The 18,286-nt window shown below is 40.2% G+C and overlaps 1 protein-coding gene and 1 pseudogene across 1 annotated transcript in view; one reads left to right on the forward strand and one right to left on the reverse strand.

Moving 5' to 3' along the window:
- Positions 1-6,966: 6,966 nt before the first annotated feature.
- Positions 6,967-18,286, reverse strand: part of WWTR1 (WW domain containing transcription regulator 1) — a 143,508-nt gene continuing 132,188 nt past the window's right edge. Inside the window, exons 5-7 of the mRNA XM_050779783.1 lie at positions 18,141-18,274; positions 16,313-16,425; positions 6,967-10,732 (exon numbers count right to left, since the gene is read on the reverse strand). Of these exons, the coding sequence (XP_050635740.1) occupies positions 10,548-10,732; positions 16,313-16,425; positions 18,141-18,274 (432 nt within the window). The 3' untranslated portion in view covers positions 6,967-10,547. The remainder of the gene's footprint in view (positions 10,733-16,312; positions 16,426-18,140; positions 18,275-18,286) is intronic.
- LOC126949447 (uncharacterized) lies at positions 15,936-16,031 on the forward strand (annotated as a pseudogene).

Here is an 18,286-nt window from a genome sequence, read left to right on the forward strand (position 1 = left end):
CCTCCCTCCCTCCCTCCCTCCCTTCCTTCCTTCCGTCTTCCTTTCCTTTCCTTTCTTATCCTTTCCTTTCTTTTTTGACAGAGTTTCTCTTTCATTGCCCAAGCTGGGATGCAGTGGTGCTATCTCGGTTCACTGCAAACTCCGCCTCCTGAGTTCAAGTCATTCTCCTGCCTCAGCCTCCCGAGTAGCTGGGATTACAGGCCCACCCCACCACGCCCGGCTAATTTTTTGTATTTTTAGTAGAAACAGGGTTTCACCATGTTAGCCAGGCTGGTCTTGAACTCCTGACCTCAGGTGATCCACCCACCTCACCTCAGCCTCCCAAAGTGCTGGGATTACTGGTGTGAGCCAGGGTGCCCAGCCTCTTTCTTTTTGTAGAGACGGAGTCTTGCTGTGTTGCCCAGGCTGGGCTCCTATCCTGGCCTCAAGCTATCCTCCTGCATTGGCCTAAATGCCAGGATTACAGACATATGCCAGCATGCCCTGCTGGGCATTTCTATTAAGTTCCTTAATGATGCTAATGCTGCCAGCCCAGAGTCCACACTTAGAACTACAGAAGTGTTTACACTCTCTTAAGTGGTACCTATGGTCACATGAATTATTTTTTCACAGCCCTGGAGCACCTGAAGGTTTCATCGCATTCTTAAAGATCCATGACCCCAGAAAAATTAAGAGCCAGATTGCAGTCTAATCATGCATTGAAAGCTCTTTCTAGGCAGGATTTCACAGCAGATGATTTTGCAACTGGTTCAGTCTTGGAGTAGTTCCAAGGGTGTATATGTGTGTTTGCTTAAGCACCTGGGCATTGCAGGCTGTACGATGCCAACACACTTACCAGTCCACACTCAGTTTCCTACCCAGAAGTTGCAATACTAGGAACATCAGCATGGTTAAGAGAGTAAACATGACAACTTTTCCCAGCATCAAATGTGAATATTGTGAAGAAGTAGAAAAACAGGGAGAGGGGAAGAAAGAGAATTCCCCGTGATGCTATTGAAGCAGAAATAAAACCTCTGCAGATAATCCTGCTGCCTTGTGATGCCTATTGATGTTGGGGCCACAAACTTGGAAAATGAATGTTGTGCCATCACAATCACCCTAAGGATCAGTTACATAACATTTAATTAGCATAAATTATACTCATCCAAAATGTGGCATGTGAAGTTCATATGTAAACTTTAATGCATTTTTTATTCTTTAAAAATTTCCATTTTTTGAATGTTTGATAATGTACACAATACACTAGAACAGTCATTTTGTATTTAATTTATAATATTAAAAAATAGACAAGCAAACATACATACATTGGGGCTCCATGATGAAGAAAAAAGTTTGGAGATTACTCCTCAGGTGTCAGACATGACTGCACCAGAATCACCTGGAAGCTCACTGAACAAATGCAAAGTCTCAGACCTCAGTCTCTTTCAGGTTCAGGAGGTCTGAGAAATTCATATTTACACCAACAACTTGGGAAATTCTAAGGCAGGTGAGCCATTGACTCTACTGTGAACCCTGCTCTGAAAATGACTTTAGTTTGGTTTTTTTCTCTCTTTGTACTTAATAACTTTATTCTGACTCAAAAGCCATAGAGCTCCTCACCAAAGGACACACAGGTCAGTGCAAAGAAGGAAACAAACATGTCTGTATTCTGCATGTCTTTCTCTTTCCCCCTTCAGCAATGCCCCATCCTATTCCCAGCCCTGGTTGGTTGCACTCCCTGAGCCAGGCACTGGTCACTCACTGCATCGTGACAAAGCCACCTGCCGCCTGCTAATGGCGATTCGGCTCAGCCATTAGAGGGCAGCAGATAACAGGTCACTAAGCAGATAATTTCTCCGTGAGCAGGTTTGCCCATCTTCCTAAATAGTCCAATTTTTCTCGAATATTTTCTCATCAAGGAACATTTTCCAAAAACCTTATAAATGCAAGTCATGGAAGTGACAGCAAACAAGTCCAAGATGGCACTGCCCAAAGGAAAGGTTTCTGTTAGGCATGGCTCAAGGTGCTAGGTAAAAAACGAACAAAATCCTTGCTCTCATGCAGCTGACAAGTTAATGGGGACAATGGAAAAGTACGTTGTCTCTCACCGTTAGATGGTGGTAAATGCTGCAGAGAAAGACATGGCCTGGGCCAAGAGAGGGAAAAGCTCATAGAAGGGAATGAATATTTATTGACCACCTGTGAACAACTGGTTTTCACATAAATCTCTTCATCTTCAGCACTCTCTCACTGTACCGCTCTTTTTTTATTATGCCAATTTCACGTGTAAAGAAACTGAAGCTCCCGCCGGGCACGGTGGCTCACGCCAGTAATCCCAACACTTTGGGAGGCCGAGGCAGGCGGATCACCTGAGGTCAGGAGTTCGAGACCAGCCTGACCAACATGGTGAAACTCTGTCTCTACTAAAAATACAAAATTAGCTGGGCGTGGTGGCACATGCCTGTAATCCCAGCTACTCCAGAGGCTGAGGCAGGAGAACCGCTTGAACCTGAGAGGCAGAGGTTGCAGTGAGAGGAGATCATGCCATTGCATTCCAGCCTGGGCAACAAGAACAAAACTCAGTCAAAAAAAAAAAAAAAAAAGAAAGAAAGAAAGAAAGAAAGAGAGAGAGAGAGAGAGAGAGAGAAAGAAAGAAAGAAAGAAAGAAAGAAAGAAAGAAAGAAAGAAAGAAAGAAAGAAAGAAAGAAAGAAAGAAAGAAAGAAAGAAAGAAAGAGAGAAAGGGAAACTTAAGTTCTGAGACTTTAAGAAACTTGGCTAGGCCGGGCGCGGTGGCTCAAGCCTGTAATCCCAGCACTTTGGGAGGCCGAGGCGGGCGGATCACGAGGTCAGGAGATCGAGACCATCCTGGCTAACACGGTGAAACCCCGTCTCTACTAAAAAATACAAAAAAACTAGCCGGGCGAGGTGGCGGGCGCCTGTAGTCCCAGCTACTCGGGAGGCTGAAGCAGGAGAATGGCGTGAACCCGGGGGGTTGGAGCTTGCAGTGAGCGGAGATCGCGCCACTGCACTCCAGCCTGGGCGACAGAGAAAGACTCCGTCTCAAAAAAAAAGAAAAAAGAAAAGAAACTTGGCTAAGGTCACAGCATTAATGGATACCTGCACAGTGCTGAACTTGTTGTCGGAATGAAGGTGAATTGTAAAGGAGACTGCCCACACATGCCTTTTATTAGCCCTCACACACCCCGCCTTCTCCAGAACTCAGTATGCTACATGGAATGTGCCGGGCCTCCTCTTCCCCAATTAATATCTCACTCTTGTTTTGGTTCCCTGAAACTCTTATTTTGCTCTATGCTAATCCCATAAATTGGTTATCATTCTACTGTGCAGACAGTAATGACTGTTAATTTCTGCTAAGCCCACAAATTAGTTTTCTCCATTTATAGCCCAATTGATCATATTACCATTCCCCAGGGAAGATATTTGGTGGAGGTGGGGGGCTTTTTCTGGATTTAGTAGTCCAATCCTAATGATAGAAATGTCAGCTTTTCTAGTTGGGTAATGAGAAATATGCATTCTAATTTGGCTTGCTGAACTTATGCCATTTATAAAGATTAGAGTCATAGTTAAAATATCAGTTTCTCTATCTCCTGTTATAGCTATCAGACTTGGAAGTGCTGTAAGAAAAGGAGTGTGGGCCGGGCGCGGTGACTCACGCTTGTAATCCCAGCACTTTGGGAGGCTGAGGCGGGCAGATCACAAGGTCAGGAGTTTGAGACCAGCCTGGCCAACACAGTGAAACTCCATCTCTACTAAAAATACAAAAAGTAACTGGGCGGTGGTGGCAGGCACCTGTAATCCCAGCTACTTGGGAGGCTGAGGCAGGAGAATCACTCTGATCACGCCACTGTACTCCAGCCTGGGCCATATAACGAACAAACGAACAAACGAAAGAAAGAAAGGAAGAAAGGAAAGAAAGAGAAAGAAGAAAGAAAGAAAGAAAAAGAGAAAGAAAGAAAGAAAGAAAGAAAGAAAGAAAGAAAGAAAGAAAGAAAGAAAGAAAGAAAGAAAGAAAGAGAAAAAGAAAAGGAGTGTATGTTTGTGTACACGAACAAATGTAGAACATTTGTTCAAACACTAAGGAAGAAGATAGAATGGGAGAGTTTTATACCATAACAAAGGGAGCCTTTTATAGGTAAAGAGAATAAAGAATGAGACCTAAAAAGGTTAAGCAGATCTCAGGAGATTACAATTATATCTATTATTTCTGATAGTGCTGGCACTAGTGCCTGACTTGCAAGACTGAGGTTATTGAGGGTTTCATTTGTTTGTCTACTCATCTTCAGATCTCCTTTCTGAGAAAGCTGAGAAAACAGATGGAATTGAAAGACTAATTATAAAGATGTCAATTCTGCCTATTCCAATAAAAATACACACACATACAGGAACTAATGATGCCTACTGCAGAACACAGTAGGTTGTCAGCATATATTGTTTCCCTTCCATTTCTCCTTCTGTGCCTTTGTTCACCAGTTTTCCATCCCCAGAATTCTCTGCCTTGGCTTCCCTGGTGTTACCTCACCACTAAGCCCCCGAATGATCTTTCTCTCCTGATCTTTATTAGCATTAACTTTGTGCTAAATACATAGTAGTATATAAGCTTTGTGGAGGCAGAGGCCATGATTTCAATTCCTTCCTATGCTCATAGCACCAAATAGATCCTTGTACAAGGAGAGGGTCACCAACTCCTCTCCATTTTGGTTCATCTTCACTTTTTCACTTGTTTTCTTTAAGTCACTCTACTATTAAAAATCCTCCTATGGCTTCTGTTGTATAGGATAAATTCCAACTCTGATTCGAAGCATACAAACCTTTTCAAGGATTACTCTCCATTCTACTTTATTTGGTCTCAACTCCCACCTTATTGCCCTCACACTCTCGCTCTCCAGGGCCATGGACCTTATGTCACTCCTGTTTTAAAATTCTGTGCTTTCAAGTAGGCTGTCTCCTTTACCTGAAATGCCTGGGAAATTCCTTGGTGAATAAGTCTCAGACATCGGGACCTATTTGCGACTGTTCACACCTCTTTTCCTTCTCTACCTTGAGCTCCTATAACTCTTTGTCCCATAATGTATGGCCCCGATTAAACCACGGGATTGAGTTTTCTTCATCCTTGTTTTTCCTAGGCCTATTTAGTGCCTTCAACATGCCAGGAGCTCAGCAAGTCTTACTGACGATCGAATTAATGGACTCTCTCTCTCTCTCTCTCTCTGCTGGTTGGTTGGTATTGGTGACAGAATGTTGGGGGATGTCAAAGAAAGAAGGTCTTAAGAATTCTATATTCTTTGGTTCCCTCAGGAGAAACCAAATCCACCTTAGGCTCAGGGCCCCCAGACCCACCTGACTCTCTCCAACTATGAGAAACACCGCTAAGTGCCTGGAAATTTTGGTGAGAGGCTATTTTAGGAGAAAATGCTAATAATTTCCCAGATTAATGCTTACAATTGTCTTTTTTATAAATCCCTTGCCCCCACCCAGGGCCCCACACTCAGAGGAGCCCCACGCTTGGTTTAATGCTCTGCTGCCACCATCTTGAAATTCTTATAAATTTGAGCAACGGGACCCATATTTTTATTTTTCACTAGATCCTGCAAATTATGTAGCCCATCCTGCCAATGAGTACATGATACATACTTCCCAACGTTTCCTGATTTGACAGTTTTTTGTTGCTGTTGTTGTTTTGTGTTTTGTTTTTGTTTTTGAGACCGAGTCTCGCTCTGTCACCAACCTAGAGTGCAGTGGCGCGATCTCGGCTCACTGCAAGCTCCGCCTCCCGGGTTCACGCCATTCTCCTGCCTCAGCCTCCTGAGTAGCTGGGACTACAGGTGCCCGCCACCGCGCCCGGCTAATTTTTTGTATTTTAGTAGAGACGGGGTTTCACCATGTTGGCCAGGTTGGTCTTAATCTCCTGACCTCGTGATTCGCCCAACTCTGCCTCTCAAAGTGCTGGGACTACAGGCGTGAGCCACCACGCGCCTGGCCCATTGGACAGTTTTAACACTGAAATTCCTGAGTCTGAAAAAGCCCTCAGTCCCAGGGAAACCAGGAGAGTTGTCACCCTTCTTCTGGTCCTCAAACTGCAAACCAATGTGCCATGCATTACTTTGACCTAAGCCTCCCTGACATATTCTATCTGTGACCCCTACAAATAAATATTTCTAAACGCAACTCTCTGCTAATTACAGTTGAAGGTTTTATCAACTCAAACTTTTAAGTTACAGGAAATCTATTTCAAAAAACAGTAGGAAAAGGTGGCAGAGCCTAGGTCAGTGAAAGAGTTCCAGCAAGCCTATGAGCCACTGGGGATCCAGTCATTATGTAAATTTCTGATTAGGAATGAGGTTGGTAAATTAGTCACCACCCAGTTTCATCTTCTATAAACTTTCAATTCACATTATTGAGCCATATTTCTATTGGGCTGTTTGTTTTTTTCTATTGGTTTATAAGAGTTTGTTGTATATTCTACACCATCATACCTGGCTAATTTTTGTATATTTTTGTAGAGACAAGGTCTCACTATGTTACCCAGGCTGGTCTCAAACTACTGGGCTCAAGCAATGCTCTTGCCTCAGCCTCCCAAAGTGCCGGGATTATGGGCATAAGCCATCGTGCCCAGCGAGAATTCTGTATTTTTGATGGTCTTGTCAAATCTGTGAGGGTGTTGGGAGGACAATGTAATTTATATATATATATATATATATATTTAAAGGTATATTTTTTATTTTTTAAAGGTATATACATATATATATGTAAAAAACCTCAGTGCACTTTGTAAATAAAGTGGAAACCAGAATTCTGCAAACATTTAGAATGTTGAAGGCCAGGCACATGAGCCAAGAAATTGTTTGCCTACAGATTTTTCTTTCTTTCATTGTCTACCAGGAGGGTTACATAAGCCTATCTTCAGTACCACCCAAAACCCCCAGTAAAAGGAACACAGACAAATAATGAAAAGCCAAAGGCTCCAGTGGAAGTTCAATTGTCTTTATTTTTCTTATACAGAATCACAGAAGTAAAAACCAGTACCAAACTCCAGGTAAAATGGTTTGATCTGATCGATTTGGCTGCATACTTTTGGTACGCATAACATTCTAAACTTAAAATAGAAATCTTTATATTACAAAACATAGAAGTAAAATTTTAAAAAGTTAAAGTACTAGCACATATATGTGTTAGGAAAATGGTCTCTGTCAATTGCCCATTCTCCCAATTAAATTAACCTACGATTTCCTTTTTCTAACAGCTTATTTTTTTCATAAAAGTTGTACTTTGAGAAGTTACTTTCTAATTACATCATGAGAACACATCTTGTAATTAGCAACACTTCTGTCATTCTAGATCACTTCTGCAGAGAGCTTTTTAACCAAGCTGGCATCGACCAGCACAATCAAGTTTTTACTGTTTTACCTGCTTCCTGTATATGGTGTAATCAGTGAAAGAAATGGCATTTCACATCCTAAATAATATGGTGAAACACTGTCTACAAATTACTTAGATTTAACAGAATTGCAATTAGGTTTTGACAATGTATTTACTTCAAAACAAAATATCAGGAAATATCAGGAAAAAATATCTTGAAAGAAAGATCTCTGAAATTATTTTTCATTTGATATGCCTTTTCAGTGACAAAATTTGAGGGTGAAATGATGATGTTTACTGATTGATTTAGTACTAAAAAGACTAGTACTAAAAAGGCTAAAGACAGTTGTCTTATAATAAGAAATATAGTATAAATAGCACCTTATCAAGAATTCTGCAGGGGTTTTAACACTTACAATAATAGGAAATAGCCATTAAAAAGTTGCTCTAACTTTAGACTTCTAACTTTAGTGTTCTTTAACAAAGGCCGTATTTTGTGGCCTTAAAAACAAAAAAAATTATATCTGGCTTTATCTATTAGTAAACACAAAGGGTCCATATTTCATTCTGAAAAAAAATATTTATTATATTCATTCATAAATGTTCTAACTAATTTAACTAAAAAAAACTTCTAGTATTTTCTAATGCCATAAGCTTACTAGAAAATTACTTCTAAAAATTGGTAATATAAATCATCAATGATTTAACTACTTAAAAAAAGAGGGGTATCTGTTTCTCTTACATTTAATAACCTGAAAATGAGTCTATAAAAATATTTTTTAAAAATACAGTAACACTGCTGAGTTTTGTTAGGTCCCTTGTTTTTTAATCATTTATTTATTTATTTATTTATTTATTTTAAGCAAGAATGTACAACTCTTTTTGCAATTTTTAGCTAACAAAAGACAAAAAGAAATAGTGCTCCCTTCAATTTAGTAGCAATAAAATCATCTACCTTCATCTCTCTCAGAGGGCTTAGGGAGAGTGAAAGGAATTAGAGGAACATAAACCATGGGTCCTTCAGGAAAAAGAAGTCACTTCATAGTGATGGAGGCAACAGCAGGCTACGCTCTTGTCTGCCTGCATGCTCAGCATCAGCGTGCCCTGCCCCTCCTCCTCCCACATAAGGTGCACCAAAACCTTCTTTTCTTCTACCACAGAGTCTTCCGGTAATAAAGGTGGTAACAGAAAATTGTTGCTTTGTCCTTTTGGGGCATCTCTTGCATCTCCTACTTGTTTTGCTTTTGGGGTACTATAACTCGTCTCTTTCCATTTCACAACTAGTATCCTTTCCACGATATTCCATAACTTCGCTACTTCATCTCTGACCTTTTCACTTGCCTTCTTTCCAACATAATCCAATGTGCTCTGTACATGTATATTCCGGTAGATCAAAAGGAATCTTATTTAAGATCCCCAACAAATAGGTCCCCCATGGAAATTGAAAGTGTCCTCTCAGAGACTCAAATTATTAATGTCTTTCAAAAAAGATTAACTTCATAGATTATAAATAATATTAGTTTGAAATATTAAACAGTTAAGGACTTCATTGGCAATGCAGGCAGACTGCGTGCCAGTTGAACATGTTGCTCTCTCAGTCCTTAAAAGCTAATAAAAAAAATGGTTTTGGTTACATAAGAGGTATTGAATACATATTTCATGCCTTTTTTATACCAACTGTAGCAAACAGGGTTAGGATAATATACTTAGGAATCAATTTTACTGAATTCAGAAACATGTTTCTCCACCATACACCCTCAAAGGGCATTTTTTTTTTACACGTCAGTCAGAGATCTGCTTCATCCTTCAGTTTCATAGATAGAATTATTTTAAACACTTGAAATCTAGAAAGCAAACCTGACAAGGCTTCAGAATTTAAAAAGCAACAGCTCACTGTGTGTGGTATGCTATCAGATTGAAATCTATGTTGTCCTGATGTTTTCAGAGTTATTTCAAAAGACAAAAATACAGTTGCCACTGATTTATCAAAAACATTTGGCTACCTTTTATCATCAGCTACAAAATTACAGTGCTTTATAAAATAAACATTAAGGCTGAGCCCAGTGGCTCATCCCAGTAATCCCAGCACTTTGGGAGGCTGAGATGGGTGGGATCACCTGAGATCAGGAGTTTGAGACCAGCCTGACGATGACGGTGAAACCCCATCTCTACTAAAAATACAAAAAATTAGCTGGGCGTGGTGTCAGGTGCCTGTAGTCCCAGCTACTCGGGAGGCTGAGGCAGGAGAATTGCTTGAACCCGGAAGGTGAAGGTTGCAGTGAGCCGAGATCGTGCCATTGCATTCCAGCCTGGGCAACAAGAGCAAAACTCCATCTCAAAAACAAACAAACAAACAAAACCCACCATCAAATTCTAAGCTGCAATTTTTTAAATCCCAAGTTGTAATATTTCAAAACCTTTTGTTTGAATAAAATGCTCATAATTAGTACCAAACTGGTCTCTTTCACAAGATCTATAGTGTAAGAACTGTGACTAATGCTGATGCTGCTACTCTCCTGCTGGAGGGACTAAGTTGTCTAGATGCTCTGCAGTAAAATAACAAAGGATAAGCTACAATAAGACTGTGTGCCTTTGTAAATACAGACTAATAAGAGCCATCAGAGCCAGCATGGATTCAAAATTACATTGTATTCCATACAGTAGAATTTTACTATCCATACAATGATTTTTAAAGCTCAAGTTAAATAGTTTTTAAAGCATTTGGTACTACTGTCATCAATACAGTTTTTGAAACTGTAAATCAGGTCTGATTTTGTGCACATTTCCTGGACCACACTGCCCTCAGAATTAACTGCCTGTGGTCAGCTTTTCATGGTTTAAAATCAATTGGTGTATAAATTTCAATTAACACTCATAAAGCTTAGCCACGGGGCAGCAGAGAAGAAAGAGAAAAGTATTCTGCATAATCAATCCTGCAGACACAATTCTGTATAATCTGTCGCAAGAATGCAGGCTTGCAGAAAACGAAAATATAGTATTTATTTATGTTTAACTTAAGTTACTCTCAATCGAAACCAGGCAATGATTAAACTGGCAACATAAAAAGGAGGGAGCACGAGTCATGGAGGCAGAAAGTGGTGCACCTGCAGACTTGCTCTGCTCCATCACTTTTTCCAAGAGGCCCAGGAAATGTAAGGTCATGGCTACATCCAAGTTACAATGGTAGTGATTACAGCCAGGTTAGAAAGGGCTCACTTTTGTTCAGAGCAGACTCTACATCATTGAAGAGAGGGATCAGGTCTTCAGATTCCAAAGTTCCTAAGTCAACGTTTGTTCCTGGAAGACAGTCAAGGAAATCAGGGAAACGGGTCTGTTGGGGGTTGATGTTCATGGGTGTTTGTCCTGCGTTTTCTCCTATAACAGAATGAAAAGAAACCATTTTAATTCCTTCTTTTAGGCTCTTGAAGGAGGAACTGTTCAAGTATTAACACAACACTCACCTTCATGTCTTCAACTACCATATTATTGACTCTTACTCATAGGAGGTACAGAGATGTGGAAGAAATCGAAAATTATTTCTGGACAGATGTGGTCCAGAATGGAAAAGGCCAAGGAGATAAGAAAGGAGCATGTGAAAGGCACTGTTGATCTGATCTATGATCTGTGCCTTCCCATGACAAAGGTGTGAAGAACTGTTTTACAAAAGAGTAGAGAGGCCCTGTCTGTAATAAACGTGTTATTACAGAACTATAATCAACAGGTTTCATTGTAAACTTGTGTTTATCCATACCATCCTTCTTTATGTTCAAAGAGAATGATGTGAAGCTTCTTTTAACCAGGTAAATAAAAAGTTGTCTTCATTGATGGCTTTAGGCATTATTTATAAAGGGAGTTCTGCAGGCGTTCTCCCTCTTTCTGCTAATACCTGCACCCTACAACTATCTACCTTTCTCACAAGCATATGAGCCAAAATGCATATAAGCATGCTAAGGCTTTGAGTCTTAGAGTAAAGAAATCTTTTGCTGTGCAGAAGCTCTTTAGTTTAATTAGATCCCATTTGTCAATTTCGGCTTTTGTTGCCATTGCTTTTGGCGTTTTAGACATGAAGTCCTTGTCCATGCCTATGTCCTGAATGGTATTGTCTAGGTTTTCTTCTAGGGTTTTTATGGTTTTAGGTCTAACATTTAAGTCTCTAATCCATCTTGAATTAATTTTTGTATAAGGTGTAAGGAAGGGATCCAGTTTCAGCTTTCTATTTATGGCTAGCCAGTTCACATGTACCCTAGAACATAAAGTATAATAAAAAGAAAGAAAGAAAGAAAGAAAGAAAGAAAAAGAAAAAAAAAACTTTAGTGCATATCGAAATAAAAAATAAAAAAAGAAATATTTTGTTTTCTTTAAGCCACTATTTCCTAAACCCATTTAATCACCTAAACCTACTTTGACAGTATGTGTATCCTAATAAAATTGAAGTTCTACAGAACACAGGTGAGCAAATGCTGTACTAGAGGAAAAGTAGGTGTCTGGGATATGACATGAAGAATATAGGTTCTTTATGTGTAATAGTATGGGACAGAATGCACTACTGACTTTTGTGTCATTAGATCGAGCTTTGCGACTGTGTAAGCTTAGACACATTTAACTTGCTTGATTCTCAGTTTACCCATCTGGAAATTGGGATTATAAGCACCTTCTACAAAAGTTGGAGTACAGTGCCATACAGTGTCTGCCACACATCCGTGGCTCTAGGTGTCATTGACATATACAAAGTTATATACATATAAAAATATGATAAATGTTGATTGTCCTGAGAGAAAGAAAAACCTAGGTCTTCAGCCACTATTAATTATACAATATCAAAACAACAGGTTAATTCAAACAGTATCAAACAATTTTCTGAAGAGATAATATCTACTTCAAAAATTGAGAAGCATTGATAACTAAGGTCAGCTTCTACCATAACGTTATTTTTTAAAAACGTGTTAAATTATCTTTTGTGTGTTACAAGTGCAGTAGCCTTCCTGAAAAGTATGCAGGGAAGTTCCACTATTTTAAGCAAAATTGCAGAAAGTTCACTTTAGCAATCTGTGTTTTCCAAGGAGAAAAATTATATCCTTCCAAATGATGAAGGAACCATAATCCAATTTGGATTTTGGTGATAGCAAAACACAATGGCTTTTCTAGAAGTCACAAAATATCAATGATTCCTGGACAATATTTTACAGTATTTTCATTGCAAAGGGCAGTAATCTGAAAAATTAAATCAAATTCAACAATATGACCTCAATACAGTGTTACTGATATTGAAAAACAACATAAAATAAAAAACAAAATCCAAAATAACTTTCTTCTACTTACTAGAGTGTAACAGATAAAAATGAGGCTCTAAAAAGTATCTGTTCTAAAAAACTATCTGATCTGAAGTGCTGGATGTCTTTTTTTCTCTTTATCTCCAGTTAGAATCATTCATTTCTACTCATTTCCCATTTTAACTTTCAAATACTCAAAATATAATTGTTAGCCAAGCAAAATCTCTGTTTTAAAGTATTCCTAGGCCGGGTATGGTGGCTCATGCCTTTAATTCCAGCACTTTGGGAGGCCGAAGTGGGTGGATCACCTGAGGCCAGGAGTTCAAGAACAGCCTTGCCAACATGGTGAAACCCTGTCTCTACTAAAAATATGAAAAACAACAACAACAAAAAAACAAAACAGTGCCAGGTGTGGTGGCACACCCCTGTAATCCCAGCTACTCAGGAGGCTGAGGCCCGAGACTCGTTTGAACCCAGGAGGTGGAGGTTACAATGAGCTGAGATCACACCACTGCACTCCCGCCTGGGTGACAGAATAAGACCTTGTCTCAAAAAGAAAAAAAAAAAAAAATCCTCTTATCCTTTCTTCTCAGGATTAAAGGCATGAGGATACTGGCTAAGCTTCTTCATTAAGGTTAACAATCTTAAACTAGAAGCAGCTCTGCAATCTCATAGTAATATTTTTGGTCTTTGCAGTTTATCCACTTAGAAAGTGGAAGAGACAAACAACATAAGGCAATTCTTTTTTTTTTTTTTTAAGATGGAGTTTCGCTCTTGTTGGCCAGGCTAGAGTGTAGTGGCACAATCTCGGCTCACCGCAACCTCTGCCTCCCAGGTTCAAACAATTCTCCTGCCTCAGCCTCCTGAGTAGCTGGAATTACAGGCATGTGCCATCACGCCCAGCTAATTTTGTATTCTTAGTAGAGATGAGATTTCTCCATGCTGGTCAGGCTGGTCTCGAACTCCTGGCCTCAGGTGATCCACCCGCCTCGGCCTCCCAAAGTGCTGGGATTACAGGCGTCAGCCACTGTGCCCAGCCACAGGGCAATTCTTAAAAGGGTGTGATTACTGCAGAATATTCTGGAAGGATGGATGATTTCCCAGCTCTTGCTCATGTTATTCCTTTTACTGGATCTTTGCACCAAGCCCAGCTGTTGTTTCCATGTATGTTTTGCAAATGGAGTGCTCAGCTGGCTCGTTTCCCTTCAGCATGTGGCCAGCGCATGGTCCACGGCCTGACAGATCTTTCCTAGCTACATTTGAGCTCTGCCTGCCCCCACAGCTTTCACTCATCTTGTTACTGTATAATTACATTTCTCCTCTGGAGAAGATTTATGTCCATTTCCTACAAAGACTTCACAGAGGTGGCCCCACACTCAACGAGTTGACTCTCACTTAACCAGGTTAACCTGGCACTCTGACACGATCAAGTCCATTGTGTGCGTGACATCAGCCTTCTTACTGGAGAAGAGCACTTTGAGCTGGGCTCTGTGATCTCATGATTCCTCACAACTCTGCCGTGAGCATATCACTCCCACTTTATGGGTGAGAAATCTGAGGCTCATGGAGGCTATGTAACTTACCCAAAGGCGCTACTAGGAATGGAGAAGCAAGGATTCAGCTCAGGCTGCCTGTTGGCTGAAACTATGTTCTTTTCAGGACATCATTTAATTCCACATTATGGCTTCAAAATAAAACGCTCCCTACTTACCCACTTGAGGTTATTTTAAAGAGACATAGAGTAGAATCCATCCTCTTTTATGGTTTTGTTTTTTTGAATGCCAAACTTAGATTTAGATCTCCTGAACTTTTTTCCTTAACTTTGCTTTTTATCCTTACAGGCTGCCCAGTGTTTAGAAGATGATAGTAAACAATTACTAAACATAGAAAGGAGCCACTTTCTAAGGCTATTCCAAAGACAGTAAAATAAATCTCACACTCAAAAAACAGAGAGAGAGAGAGAGAGAGAGAGAGATAGATAAAGGGGCAGGGGGTTGTCGGCGGGGATGGGGAGGAGAACTGAAGTAATAAACTTGTGACTCCTCACAAGACAGTCTTTGCAATCTTCTCAACGCAAAGATGACAACCTACACGAAAGACACGGAGGGAGGAGCTTTAATTTACTGCATTTGTAAGACACCTGGCTATGAGTTTGACTCTTGGTCTTTCCAACAATTTAGATTCACAACACAAAGAGGAGCCATGTAAGAGTGGAGTGCAAAAAACCACAGGCACTATGGCAAACACTTTGGGGGAAGCAATTTTTTATTTTCAATACAAAACAATTCCTTTTCTATCGTCAATGATAATGGAGGAGGAATTTGCATGAATAACTCCAAACAGTGGACACCCTGCTGTCATTCATTTTTGGTTCTAGAATATCTTCTGTGAGTTTATGACTTTCATAATTAAGTCTAGATAAGGCTAATAAGACTAATTTCAGTTTCTGCAATTAGAAGTCTCACTCCTTGAGAAAAGGAGAAAAAGAAAGGTAATCAGGAAGCCTGCTGAGGCTGGACCTGAAGGATGCACAGGCTGGGGGACAAGGTAAAAGTAACCCTGACTCTCTTCTCTTTAATTGCCGAGGGAGGATGTCGTTACCATGTTGGAACTTGGAACTGACAATTTTGAATCCTCTGAGCTGCTCAACATTCCAAATGCCCACTGCCATTTGCTTTTCTTTTCTTTTCTTTTCTTTTTTTTTCTTTTTTGAGACAGAGTCTCGCTCTGTCGCCCAGGCTCGAGTGCAGTGGCCGGATCTCAGCTCACTGCAAGCTCTGCCTCCCAGGTTCATGCCATTCTCCTGCCTCAGCCTCCCGAGTAGCTGGGACTACAGGCGCCCGCCACCTCGTGATCCACCCATCTCGGCCTCCCAAAGTGCTGGGATTACAGGCTTGAGCCACCACGCCTGGCCCCAATTGCTTTTCAAATGCAGTGAATGACATGAAAAAATTTGGGTACTGGAACTATAAACCAATGTCACTTTCCAGGAGAAAGGGTGGCCCATATACTACAACTGAAAACTAGAACAGCACGAATACCCCACTGTGGAACCATGGCAAAGCAGACAGTGGTGTCTTGATGCAATTGTGAGGAAGGGAATATGGAGCAAAGATGAATTAAAACACACACACACACACACAGAATTTAAAATCCTGTGCCCAGATGTAAAACTATACTTGTGTAATCTATGAGGAAGGGGCTACAGTTTATTAATAGTGCCTGGGGGTTCAGTGGCTTTTCAGTTGTTATTTGATGTTGTTTTTGAGATTGTGTGTTTCTGGTTGGATTTTAAAATTGAGATGACCGTACTCACTTTGGCAGCACATATACTAAAACTGGAATGATAAGCATGGCCCCTGCATGAGAATGACATGTAAATTGATGAAGCATTCCATTTTTTTTCAACATTTTTATGGACACTAGGAACTACTGGGAGTGGGGAGGAACAAGGGGTGAAAAACAAACTATCGGGTACTATGCTCACTACCTGGGTGACGAGAGCAATCATATCCCGAACCCCAGCATCACAAAACATAACCATGTAGCAAACCTGCACGTGTACCCCCAAATATAAAATAAAAGTTGAAATTATAAAAAGAAAAGAAAAAGAAAATTGAGATGACCGAAGAGAACATTTAAAAAACACAAGCCCACTGTAAGTGCTTGCAGGCTTTGCTCCTACCTGTATCCATCTCATCCACGTTGCTGAGGAAGTCCTCCGGAGTTGTGGGGACACTGTAGCACCCTAACCCCAGACCACTGTCAGTGCTCTGCTCCCTCGAATGATATGGCCCTCTGCAGAGCAAAAGATGAAGAAACTTCAATGCAAGCCCACTAAATAAATCTCAAAATTAAAACACAGTCACAAAAGCTCTAAACTAGTGTAGTTGTGCCATTCTGCCCAACTTTCCAGGTTGGGGAGGAAGGAAAGTTTTAATTTTGAAATACATATCCTCATGAAAATGAAAGTAATCAGGTGTGGCCATTCACAGTGAATTGACACTGATCTCCTTTTCACCTCAAAATAACCATTTAAACACTCTTCGACATACAGAGTATGACACCATTTATGTAAAACTTAAAAAAAAAAACAGAAAACAATGTAGAATATTGCTTATGGATACATACACTAAAGGCAGTAAGAGGTATAAAAGTCTGTGTGATGGACACATACCAGTTTCTGAATAATGGCTACCACTGGGGACAGAAGGGAAAAGAAATGAGATTTCAGTGGTGGGGGGGGATGGATTCAAATATTAATTGTAATATTTTATTTATTAAAAAATAAAGTTAAATGAAAATATGGCAAATCTGGGTAGTGGGTACATGGGTAATTCACATTATTCTTTGTACTTCTCTGTATTTCAAATACTATAAAATTAACAACTTGAAACCTCCATTACTTATTATTTCAGCTTCTGTTTGTTATCTCTATCTTTAATAATGTTCATAATTGTATTTGTTTGTTTGCCAGATGTCTCTGCAAGGGCAGAAGAAAAGGCATAGGAAATACAGAATTGCCTTTTTTATCTGATTTAAAAACTACTTCTGCTCATGAAGATATTTCTGGCTAAATTCTCTTTCCTTTTTGCTCCTTTGTTTTAATTACTTTTTAAATTGTGAAATTATTTTAAACTCACATAGAAGACACAGCAAGAGTACAGAGAGTTCCCATGTACCCTTCACCAGCTTCCCCAGTGATAACATCTTACATAGCCATAGTGCAATTACCAAAACCAGAAACCTGACATTGTAGAATACTAATTACTGAACTATAGATCTTATTCACATTTCACCCTGAACATCATCTTTTTTTTTTTTTTTTTTTTTTTTTTGAGACAGAGTTTCACTCTTGTTGCCCAGGCTGGAGTGCAATGGTGCAATCTCGGCTCACCACAACCTCCGCCTCCCGGGTTCAAGCAATTCTCCTGCCTCAGCCTCCTGAGTAGCTGGGATTGCAGGCATGCACCTCCACGCCCTGCTAATTTTGTATTTTCAATAGAGACGGGGTTTCTCCATGTTGGTCAGACTGGTCTCGAACTCCCGACCTCAGGTGATCCGCCTGCCTCGGCCTCCCAAAGTGCTGGGATTACAGGCATAAGCCACCGCGCCTGGCTGAACATCATTTCTTAATTGTTCTGTTCTCAACTTGCCATATGGCATGCTTTTATCCCCTGTTGGTTACATAAAACCACAAGATTCTTCCAAGTATAAGTACTAAACAACACTATCATGTTTAAAAAATATATAAATTCATGCCCATTTTCAAATTCTTGACTAGGGGTTTACTCTATGTCCTATCACTAATTTTTTAATTTGGAAATTTTTTTAAAAGGTAGATGACTTCCCCTGCCTTTCTATTTTCTGCCAGTTCCTCCCACTTCCTCCCTTTATCCTCACCCTCAACCCTCAAGTTCTCCACCTCTTCCCAATGTAAACAAAGATCATATCATAGTCTAGATCACATAATAAAGAGAACAAAAATAAGTGGCCCCCAAATATTAACTTACCCATTGAGGAAAGGATCTGAGCTATTATTAGTGATGGATCTCATGTCTGGGGTCATCGTGGGTGGGTTGACAGCAGCCTGAACTGGAGCAAGAGTCTCAGCTTCCATGGGGAGCTGTCGACAGAGGGCAGCTTCCTACAGAAGTAA

Source organism: Macaca thibetana, chromosome 2, assembly GCF_024542745.1.
Source record: "Macaca thibetana thibetana isolate TM-01 chromosome 2, ASM2454274v1, whole genome shotgun sequence".
Taxonomy (NCBI): Eukaryota; Metazoa; Chordata; class Mammalia; order Primates; family Cercopithecidae; genus Macaca; species Macaca thibetana.